Source organism: Cottoperca gobio, unplaced genomic scaffold (genome assembly GCF_900634415.1).
Source record: "Cottoperca gobio unplaced genomic scaffold, fCotGob3.1 fCotGob3_155arrow_ctg1, whole genome shotgun sequence".
NCBI lineage: Eukaryota > Metazoa > Chordata > Actinopteri > Perciformes > Bovichtidae > Cottoperca > Cottoperca gobio.
Window position 1 is genome coordinate 323,204 of NW_021166812.1, and position 11,797 is coordinate 335,000.

Here is an 11,797-nt window from a genome sequence, read left to right on the forward strand (position 1 = left end):
CCTGTATCCGTAACAGTCATATTAATCATAAAGCCTGAAGACATGAATAATGAGCAGGAACGCACAAGAACTTCTGCTGATTATCAGACACAACACAATCTGACAGGAAGATGATCTGCAGTTGAGGTCCTGTCTGACAGAAAACCCCGCCACAAAAACGACTTTTGTCAGTTTGAAGACGCAGCATGAGTTTTAACTGTGTATGGAAAACACGAGTCTCCAGGTTCAAACTCCTTCATCTTTAGATAATTAAAACCATTTAAGTGTTCCTATAATTCCTATATGTTGGCCGAAGCTGTTTGTATAAAAATCTCTGTGATGATTTTTAAACACGTTTTCTCTCGCTGCAGATCGGGAGAGGATTGTACTGGGAACCGAAGACGGACTGTTTGTGGTCGAGGTTACCAGAGACGGTAAGACAGACAGAAAGACAGACAGACAGTTGATATTCAGTAGATGACTAACCTCCGTCTCTGTCTCCAGTGATCGTGCGAGCAGCAGACAGTAAGAAGGTTTATCAGATCAATTTGATTCCGAAGGAGAAGATCTTTGCTCTGCTCTGCGGCCGGAACCGTCAAGTTCACCTTCACCACTGGGGGGCGCTGGAGGGTGCCGAGTCCACATTCGACATCAAGCTGACTGAGACCAAAGGCTGCCAGGCTCTGACTACAGGGGTGCTCCGCCCCGGAGGCCCCGCCTGCCTGCTGGCCGCCATCAAACGTCAGGTCAGAAAGACTGAACAGAGACCCAGACAGTTCACCTGGAGATTTACCTAAAAAAAAAACACACCCTCACTCAGGTTGTGTTTCTGTACTGATCTAATGCTGTGGTTCTGATCCTCCAGGTTCTGTGCTACGAGATCTCTCGAGTGAAGCCCCACCATAAGAAGCTCTGGGAGGTGCAGGCTCCAGGTGTGGTGCAGTGGTTGGGCATGGTCAGGGAGCGGCTGTTGGTGGTTATCCTTCGGGCTTTGCTCTGCTTGCCCTGCGGGGGAGTCTTCCCCCATCAGCCTGGTGAGCCCTGCTGACCCGTCACTGGCATTCCTGGCTCAGCCACCTCTGGACGCCCTGCACGCCCTGGAGGTGGGATCCACAGAGCTGCTGCTCTGCTTCAGCCATCTTGGCATCTACGTGGATGGACAGGGCCGCCGGTCCCGAACCAAGGAGCTGATGTGGCCCGCAATGCCGCTCGCATGCAGTACGTTATTAATACTAGTACATACAGTGTGTCATCATGGGTAGTGAAGGTTGATGTAAAACAGTTCAGTCAGGTGAGTTCTGACCAGGCATCAACCTCCCCGTCTGAGAAATGTTGCCAATGCAGAAGTGCCAGAAACTGCAATTCCTCGAATGACCATTTGAGGCTGGCTCCATAAGGTGGTTTCTCCCCATAGACCACCGTGTTAAAGTCAAGGTTGTCACGCATCCTGGAAAACCTGCAACCTTGCTAACCATACTTACCTGGCAGGGGAGATACCATGATTAATTATTGTTTTGTGAAAGGCAGGAGCTCAGTCTGTAGGGACTTGTCTTGGGAAATGAAGGGTCGCCGGTTGAAGTCCCCAAAAGGAGCGTTCTGGTACCTAGAGAGGTGCCAGTCCGTCTCCCGGGCACTGCTGAGGTGCCCTATAGCAAGACACCTGACCCCTACTCTGCGCCCCGTGCGCTGTACGTGTAATAGGTGCCCACTGCTGCTAATACTAGGATGGGTTACATGTCTAAATTTGTGCTGTGTTCATGTGTGACCATTAAAAGAAGATTCATTTCCACTTCCAAGCTAGCGCTTACATTAGCTGTCAAATTCCAAGAAGGTGCCAAACGTGAGGCTTCAAAGCGGCAGTCCACAAACCAGTGGGTGTTGTCACTTCTTATATACAGGCTGTGGTTCAGACCGGTGCAGCTAGTTGGTCTTAGGTGTCTGTAAGCTACAGGTGTAGATGTTACAGGTAATGTGTGATTCCTGGCGATTGATCCTGGTTTTTTATCATAATGGTCAGCTTCTTTTAAAGATCACGAAGGTAATCATCAGTATTGGCAGGTAGTTGATAGTCTGTCTGTCTCTCCAGGCTCTAACTCGTCCCACCTGACGGTCTACAGTGAGTACGGGCTCGACGTCTTCGATATTCACACCACTGAGTGGGTTCAGACCATCTCCCTCCGCAAGGTAACCAATCACAACTCGGCAAACATGGTCACAGTTGAGAAGCAGCCAATCACATCTCAGTGTGTGTCCTCAGATCAGACCTCTGAATGTTGAAGGGACGTTAAACCTACTGAGCTCAGAACCTCCTCGTCTGATTTACTTCAGCAACACCTCGTCAGGTAACGCAGACGTCTTCTTTATTTTGACACACCTGCTGTGTTCACACTAAACTCTCAACACTTCACCACCCTGAACCTAACCTGTCTCTCTCTCTGTCTGTCTGTCTCCACCTGTCTGTCCCCACCTGTCTGTCTGTCTCTACCTGTCTGTCTGTTCCCACCTGTCTGTCTCTCTGTCTCCACCTGTCTGTCTGTCTCTCTGTCTCCACCTGTCTGTCTGTCTCCACCTGTCTGTCTCTCTGTCTCCACCTGTCCGTCTCTGTCTCCACTTGTCTCTCTGTCTCACTTGTCTCTCTGTCTCCACCTGTCTGTCTGTCTCCACCTGTCTGTCGCTGTCTGTCTCCACCTGTCTGTCTCTCTGTCTCCACCTGTCTATCTCCACCTGTCTCTGTCCTCAGCGGGGGACCTCACCATCCCGAGACATCGGACCACAGCAGGAAGTTGATGGTGAGAACTCGCAGTAAGAGGAAGTTCCTGTTTAAGGTTCCTGAGGAGGAACGACTTCAGCAGAGGAGGTGAGTGTTTCAGTGTGTACACTGTGTACTAGTACAGCCTAATATATTAATGTATATTATTACAGAGTAATGTATATGAATGCATATTAATACACATGACTTTGTACTAGTACACACTAATACAGGGGCCGGGAACCTTTTGGTATATCACGTCTCCAAGTACTAAAAGCGTTATCAGTGTTTCCCCTACCATTGTCTGTGCCACAATGGAACCCCGCGCCCCCCTCTGATTTTATGTATTTAATATTCACAACTCACTTTTCACATTGAACAGGTGCTCTTTTATTAAACAAACTAAACGTTTATGTTATTTATCTAATGTATGTGCACGTTTCTGTGTCTACTGCACTGGTGTCAAACTCAAGGCCACAATTATATCCGGCCCGCGAGAAAATATAAATTCTCTGTCATAACTGGCCCGCCGGTTTTGGTAATTAAATCAATGCATGGCACGACCACGGGAAAATACATATTTGAGGACGTATCTAAATGTGTGAATGAAATGAAACTGCCCCGGGACAAACTGACGGGACTGACGACAGACGGAACCTGCGATGTGATGAAAAGAGCGGATTAGTGCAGGATGCGGGAGAAGATGCAGCGGGAGAACTGTGCAGGTGAGCTGACGGTGTATCACTGCAGTCATACACCAGGGAGCGCTGTGTTGTAAAGCTCTGGAGATGGAACACTGTAAGTCTTTTCCTGAGGAGATACATTCTGAACACGGCGGTGCGATGGCTCAGTCGAGGGAAAATGCTGAATAGATGTTTTGAGTTGCGTGAGGAAATCTGGCCGTTTTTGGAAGCAAAGGGAAACGCAGCACAGATCTCTGGGACCGGTGTGAGCTGGCCTGTTTGTGCGACATAACGAAGCATCTCACTGTTAAACCTGCAGCTTCAGGGCCGTGTGATCACGGACATGTATGATGCAGTGAGAGCGTTCCAAGCCGAGCTGCCTGTGGGAGACTCTGATGCAGAAGGAAACTTTGGTCACTACGTGTTTCCAAACGCTGACAAACATCTCCACCGCTGTGTTCCCGACTGCGCATGAACTGCTCAGCAATCCGTTTGCAGTTGACGTGGAAACAGCACATGTGAACATCCAAACGGAGCTGATTGACCTCCAGTGTAACGACACACTCAAGGCAAAGTGTGACTCTGTGGGCGCTGCAGTTTCCAAGCTTCACCCCCGAAACGATGCCTTAATGTCCGGCCCTCTCTGTGATTGAGTTTGACACCCCTGGTCTACTGCTTGCGTTGCGCAGTTTCTCCTCAGCTTGTTCGCGAAGAGCAGGGCTAAAAATAACTAAAAATATATCCGCTGCCTAAATGTTTTACTTTAAAATGACACAGTATAATTATTTATTACTTGTTAAACATGTTAAAAAATGTCAGCTCAAAATTGTCTGCGAGCCATAACGCGTCATCGAAGAGCCATAGGTTCCCGACCCCTGCACTAATATATTAATGTATACGATTACACAGTAATGTGTATTCATGTATATGAATACACATGACTGGGTACTAATACACAGTAATATAATGTATGTATGTATGTATAATACACAGTATTATATATTAATGTATATTATTTCACAGTAATATCAATGTATATTATTGTACTGTATTGTAATACAGTAATATATTTTGATGTATACTAATACACAGTACTGTACTATATACTAGTACACAGTAATGTATCGTAATACTGTGTATTAGTACACAGTGACTGTGTACACACGACTAACGTGCCCCCGCATGTGTCAGGGAGATGCTGAGGGACCCTGAGCTCAGATCCAAGATGATTTCCAACCCGACCAACTTTAACCACGTGGCCCACATGGGACCAGGAGACGGCATGCAGGTCCTCATGGACCTCCCGCTGGTAACTCCCCCTCTCTGCCCCCCCCCCCACCTCCTGCCGGCATGTTCTCCTCCCTCGCCTGCCCCCCCCCCCCCTGCTCTGATCATCACACTGACTCCTCCTCTCTTCTCCCCCCTGTTTCACCTCACTCACCCCCTCATCCCTCCTGATGCTCAGGTCTGTGACTTCACCTCCCTTTCCCCCGACCCGTCTCCCTCCCCCTCCTCCCGTCACACCCTCATCTCTCCCCCCTCCAACTTTGAGCACGGTCTATCACATGACCTCGGTGTCGGCCGGCGCCTTCTTGCAGAAAGACTCTTCCTCCTCCTCCCCAGCAGAGCCTCCTGCAGCCTTCCTCCTCCTCCTCCTCTTCTCCCTCCACCTCCTCTCTGGGAAGGGTAGGCCAGCTTCTCTCTCTCTCCCTCACCCCTGCTCGCCCTCTCCTCCCCCACACTCCCACACTCGTCAGTGTTCACACAGTCCGGCTAAATAACGAAGGTAGTTATTAGTTACATTAGTTATATTAAGGTGCGTTCAGGCTCTATTAAGTAAAACTTAGTATTGGCGAAGGTAAATATAACGTTCATCATGTGTTCAAATGTAATCTACAGTGTTGTTTTGCATAAAAAACAAAAATCCTTAATCTGTAAAATCGGAAACTACATCTCCCCCTTGAGCCTTTGCTGAAGAAGCCTTCTGGGAGTTGCAGTTGATTGAAAACAACATTACAATAAGAGCAGGCAGGATGTTAATACGACCGCTGGGGGGCGCTGACCATAATGTGGTATATATTAATGTGTGTGTGTGTGTGTGTGTGTGTGTGTGTGTGTGGTACAGAGTGTGATTCCTTCCTCTCAGGACGACTCAATTAAAGATAAGCCCCGCCCACTTTCCAGCATCTCCCGGCAACAGAGGAGCAAGACTCACATCACACGCACAGCCTCAGGTACACACCATGTACCGTGCATTATGTGCCGTCTGTATTACTGTGAGCTGTGATGTCATCTGTTATCTGTGTTTTCATTGGTTCAGACTTTGGGGGCGGAGCTTCGTCTCACAGCATCTCTGAGCCGGACCAGGACCTGGACCGAGAGGTACTACAGGAGCAGAATTATTATTTATTATTGTTTCTTTAAAGAGTTAAAGAAACATGACACGTCCTCAGTCCCCGAGAAACTATTACAAAGATTTAGAAGCTTTACAGGATGTAATATCAGAACTACAACACTGTTAACCTGTCTCTCTCTCTGCCTGTCTCTCTCTCTGCCTGTCTCTCTCTGCCTTTCTCTCTGTCTCTGTCTCTCTCTCTCTGCCTGTCTCTCTGTCTCTCTCTCTGCCCTCTCTCTCTCTGCCTGTCTATCTGTCTCTGTCTCTCTCTCTCTGCCTGTCTCTCTGTCTCTGCCTGTCTTTCTGCCTGTGTCTCTGTCTCTCTCTCTGCCTGTCTCTCTCTCTGTCTCTCTCTCTGTCTGCCTGTCTCTCTCTCTGCCTGTCTCTCTCTGTCTCTCTCTCTGCCTGTCTCTCTCTGTCTCTCTCTCTGCCTGTCTCTCTCTGTCTCTCTCTGTCTCTCTCTCTGCCTGTCTGTCTCTCTGCAGCCGGACTCTGACTCCACCAAACATTCGACCCCCTCTAACAGCTCTAACCCCAGCAGCCCCCCCAGTCCCAACTCCCCCCACCGCAGCCAGCTCACCTTGGACGGCCTGGAGATGGATCCCTGAGGCCCTGCACCCCTGCTTAATGAACCAATTAGGCTGCAGACTGAGAGTTTAGATTTTACTTGATGATTTTATTGTGGCGGGGTGAGTCTGCGCTTCCTGCTGCTTTTATTTTTGTAGGACTATACCTGCTGGGAAGCTCCGCCCCCTGGTTTTAAACCCTGCCTCCTGCTGATGGCTGCTGTGTTTGACCTTTAGTCTGATTGGCATTGTGGGACCAATCACTTTATCTTCATTAAATAACTTCCTGTTGAGCTTTAGCGGGCCGTTAGCGGCTGAGCTAACAGACGGGAGGTCTCACTCTGATGAGAAAAACACTGTATGAATTAATTATTCATTTTAAAGTTTTGTTAAAGTTGCACATCATCATCATCGTTGTTGTTGTTGTAGGAGAAAATAATCTTTTGTGTCAGTGATGATCTTTCCTGTTGCTCCCCCAGGGCTGGGGGGGGGGGCACACACCTGAACACTACTGCTCTGTTTCTTCCAGAATCTCTATTAAAGGATCTTTGTCATTAAACATGTTAGCAGCCGAACAGAAACTCAATAAAATATTCTGAAGAGTCTGAGAGAGTTTATGTGGGGTGGGGGCTTTTACAGCATTATTTTAATTAATATTTTTCCTGTGAGAGAAGTCTGAATAAGAAATCCTTCATTAGTCCCACACAGTGGCGGGCCTTCAGTGATACAGCAGGGATATTCAACTACATTAGCAAGTGGGCCAAATAGGAAAATCACTGGGGGTTTGTGGGCCACACAATACAAATAACTTACAGTAGTGTTAATAGTGACACAAAAGTGCAACATGTTGCATCTTTAAAACCAAGGAGACATGAGTTGTTTCCCAACAGGTCCATGTCCACTAATGTAGAAACAAAGATGAATATAATAAAACAGTATTCACCACATTACCGGTCTTTGCATTTACACTAAGAATGCATTACATTAAATCAGGTGATGTACTCCTATAGAACTACAAACAGACTTCTGTCATGTTGAGCCTGTTTCAGTCAGTGAGAGAAACTTTTGGGGTTTTTTTATAATCAGAACTCAGTTTTCACATTGAACAGGTTATTAAATGATATGTATGTTGTTTATGTGCACGTTTCCGTGTTTACTTTGCGGGTTCACATTCTCCTCTGCTTCGCGAAGGGCACAAACACACACACACACGACACGTGCGCACATACTTACAGTCAGTCAGTCAGACACAGCGGAGGAGAGGAGAGGACTAAAATAAAGCAGGGCTGCTATCGTGGCTCTCTTGTTCCGTGCAAAAGCCACTTGACTCCGTTAAATGATGCTAACGGTCCCGGTACTTTCCTTCTCCGTTCCTCTGAGCCCACGGGACATCTGACAGAAAACGAGCCGTGACTTGACCTGTAGTGTCGCTTCACGTTGTATTCTTTCATCACGGAAATACATTCTTCACGATAAACACACCAGTTTATTACTTGTTGCGGTGGCAAAGTAAATCAATACGTGTCCGTCCATTCGCTCTGGAAGTGACGGTTTTCAGAATCAACTCCTAGCTTTCTTTGTCTTGGAGAGAGACATCTTTAAGCGTGTTGTTAGCGTGCCGAGCTAAAGTAAAGAGTGACTTTCTCTGTGGCCCGCCAACCCAGCGTGAGCTTGACTGAGCCGATGGCAGGTGCGTTTTGGAGTGGGATGGAAACACCTGCGTTTTCGCCGCATTTGATGTGAATTTGATTTGCAGGCAACGTCTAGCGGGCCAGAAAAAAGTTCAGAAGGGCCGTATCCGGCCCGCAGGCCGCTAGTTGCATAGGTACACAGTCCTTATCATTCATCATTATGACGCCATGGGAATAGAAACTATACATGTAGACAGAACGCAGTATAACCGGGCGTTGCATCACCCTAACAACAGAGTTATATTAATATTTACGAAACATTTAGTTGTAGCATTCCCAGCAGTACACTGTGCAGTGCCTCTCGGAGGCTGTGAGCCGGGGGTACCGCTCGTAGTTAGTGATCTGAAAGTGGCGGACAAACCCTTTTCCCGGCTGTGATTGGCTCGCTAGCGTCGGGGTTGGCCGTTCTCTTCTCACGATGTCTATCTTTTCTTGAAAGGTTTGTCTTGAAAATGGTGTTGTAATGATATCTGCGACCACATCGATCTCTTCTCCTCCTTCAGACATTGTGGGTTGAAAACAAACAGCTTGTAGAAATCTACACAAATTAGCTTGTTCAAAGTTTGCTAGCTCTGCATAGCTCTGCCTCTCAATAGTGCGTATCCAATCAAAAGACGTGCACGTGCTGACGTTATCGTAGGCCTGCTAGCTGGCCCCGGTGTCGCCAACTCGAAATCTGATTGGTTATTAACGCCATAGTTTCGTTTCCGTTCACTTTAAGCGACAGGCGCTGTTGCTTCTGAAGGCCTCAGGGCAGATCTCTTGGACCCTGGCAACACATCATGGCTGAAATATGATTGGATAAAAGCTCTAACATAAAGGCCAGACCTCCAAATCTCCATCTGAGGCTGGAAGCAGCGCAACCCAGAGGAAAGCTATGACATAAAGAGGATAGACTCTGGGGAATAATTTAATACATATTTGTGGAGAAAATATATAAAAGTTAAATGTATATTCTGATGATGTTTAGGCCAGCAGAGAAGGCCTTGCTGGCCCTGACGGCCCGCCACTGGTCCCACAACAGGGAAATGTACCTTGTTACAGCAAAAGAACATGAAATAAAGTGGCCAATACACAATAATTAAATAAAATTTTAAAGGTTGTTTAATTTTTTATTGTACTATCAGTGAAGTTATTGTTATAGTGGAAACAACTTTATAATTATAAAAGCGTCAACATTAACACGTATTATAAATAAAGAAAAATGAAAAAGCATTCAGAACCCTCACAATTATTAAGTGGCCCTGTCTGGCAGGCTCATTAAATATTCAGGAGGGGTGTGGCCTGTCTGCTTGTTTACAAACTCAGTCAGCCAATCGGAGCGTCTGGATGACAGCAGAGAGACAGCCGAGCCAATCGGAGAGCAGAGCCTGAATCAGGTCAGAGAGATGTCCTCGAAGGTCACATGACTGACATCAGTGTTTACATTTAATGTGAGTCCCACTGCGGTAACATAAAGATCTACAATCTTCATAATTATCCTCATGAGGAACAGAAACATTTTAAATGTGTTCGCTGCATCTCGACCTCTCCCGTTTCTCTTAGTAAACATTTTCCTGATGAGTTTATGGTCTGGATCTCTAGTTTCAAGTCTTCTTCATCACATGATGTTCATTTAGAAAATCCTAGTAAAACAATTAATACAAAAGGCGTCGGGCACAACGGCTTATATACAGGCTGGGAGAGTCTGTCAGCTCCCCACTGGTTTTCCTCCTGGGTGTGTCTCGGTCACTAGTTTCAGCTCTGTGGAGTTCTGCATCTGGATCTTGTTCTTGCTGCTGTCGGACCGCGCTCTCAGAGTCGCTCGGTCACAGATCTGCGCAAGACCTCGCCTCAGCTCTTTGCGGATGTTGTCGCTGGACAGGACGTAGAGGATGGGGTTAACGGCGCTGTTGACGGTGGACAGGCCGAGCGAGATGGTGTAGGGCGTGTACATGTTCCTCTCGAGCAGACAGGTGCTGTCCTCCGGCTGGGGGAAGTGGAAGATGACGGCACGGGCCAGCAGGATGATGTGGTACGGGGCAAAGCAGACCAGGAAGAGCACCACCACCGCCACTGCCAGCCATCGGACGCGCTCCTTCTGCTCCCGCCGCAGCCCCGTGCTGCGCTGCACGTTGGCCAGGATGCCACGGTTCGTCACCATCAGCACTAGCAGCGGGATAAGGAAGCCAACGACGAAGCGGGCGTAGTTGAAGCCCGTCACCGTGGCGCTGCTTTGACTAGGCTCAAAGCAGCGGCATCCGGCCTCTGCGCCGTTGCCCTCCCTCATGGTGAAGACAGGGATGTGACCAACAGCAACCAGCAGCACGATGGCAAGAGCGATGAGGGCTGCGACACGCTGCCGCCGGAGACCACGGGACTCCACACTGTAGACGACGGCGACGTAGCGGTCGCAGGAGATGCAGCAGAGCAGGAAGATGCTGATGTACATGTTGTTGAAAAAGATGTAGCCCGTTAGCTTGCAGGCAGCCGAGCTCCACGGCCACCAATGACCTATGCTGACGTAGTGCGCCCACAGCGGCAGAGTGCCCAGGTAGGTGAGGTCACACAACGACAGGCTCCACAGGTACACGCCCAGCACGTTCTTCCTGGACACCTGCAGCCAGGTGAGGTACACGGTCAGCAGGTTAGCGGGCAGCCCGACAGCCAGCACGCCACTGTACAGTAGCACCAGCGGCAGGCGGCCCTCGTCGTATGGAGGCTCGCACCCCGTCAAACTTGTGTTTTTCGTCAGAGAAATTGTCTCTGTCACCGGAAGCTCGTGCATGATGTCTATGGGGAGACAGAGCGACCAATCAGATTCAAGATCAGAAGAAACAGAAATAAAAGTCACAAAAATCTAAATTGAAGAGAAATTCTGATTTGGAGCTGCCTGCTCTGTTATCGTCGCTACGTTATTATTATCAACATTATCCTCTATGTTATTTTCTCTACGTTATCCTCTCTACAGCATCAATCTCATCGTCTAAGCCATCAACCTGTCTTTTAGACCCGATTCCAACTAAACTGTTTAAAGAAGTTTTACCCTTAATTAACACCTCGTTATTAAATATGATCAACCTGTCTCTATTATCTGGCTACGTACCACAATCCTTTAAAGTAGCTGTAATAAAACCACTTCTTAAAAAGCCTGGTCTTGATCCAGAGGTTTTAGCCAACTATAGGCCGATATCTAACCTTCCCTTTCTCGCTAAGATCCTTGAGAAAGCAGTTGCAAAACAGTTATGTGATTTTTTTACATAATAATAGTTTATTTGAGGTTTTTCAATCTGGATTTAGAGTTCATCATAGCACAGAGACGGCACTGGTGAAAGTTACCAATGACCTTCTTTTGGCATCAGACAAAGGACTTGTCTCTGTTCTTGTCTTGTTAGACCTCAGTGCTGCTTTCCACACTGTTGATCAGGACATTCTACTGCAGAGACTGGAACATTGTGTTGGCATAAAAGGAACCGCACTAAGCTGGTTCAAGTCCTATTTATCTGAGCGATCTCAATTTGTACTTGTTAACGATAAATCCTCCATGACAGCCAAAGTCAGTCTTGGAGTTCCGCAGGGTTCTGTACTTGGACCGATTCTATTCACCTTATATATGCTTCCTTTGGGCAATATTATAAGGAACCACTCTATAAACTTTCATTGTTATGCGGATGATACCCAATTATATCCATCAATTAAACCAGATGAAACCAATCAATTGGCTAAACTTCAAGCCTTAAGGACATAAAAACTTG

General features: G+C 47.5%; 1 protein-coding gene and 1 pseudogene across 1 annotated transcript in view; one reads left to right on the forward strand and one right to left on the reverse strand.

Moving 5' to 3' along the window:
- Nucleotides 1-282: 282 nt before the first annotated feature.
- LOC115004611 (serine/threonine-protein kinase MRCK beta-like) lies at nt 283-6,977 on the forward strand (annotated as a pseudogene).
- Nucleotides 6,978-9,160: 2,183 nt separating this feature from the next.
- The window catches only part of LOC115004632 (probable G-protein coupled receptor 132), a 6,082-nt gene continuing 3,445 nt past the window's right edge, over nt 9,161-11,797 (reverse strand). The window contains exon 2 of the mRNA XM_029426321.1: nt 9,161-10,835. Within this exon, the coding sequence (XP_029282181.1) occupies nt 9,754-10,830 (1,077 nt within the window). The 5' untranslated portion in view covers nt 10,831-10,835 and the 3' untranslated portion in view covers nt 9,161-9,753. The remainder of the gene's footprint in view (nt 10,836-11,797) is intronic.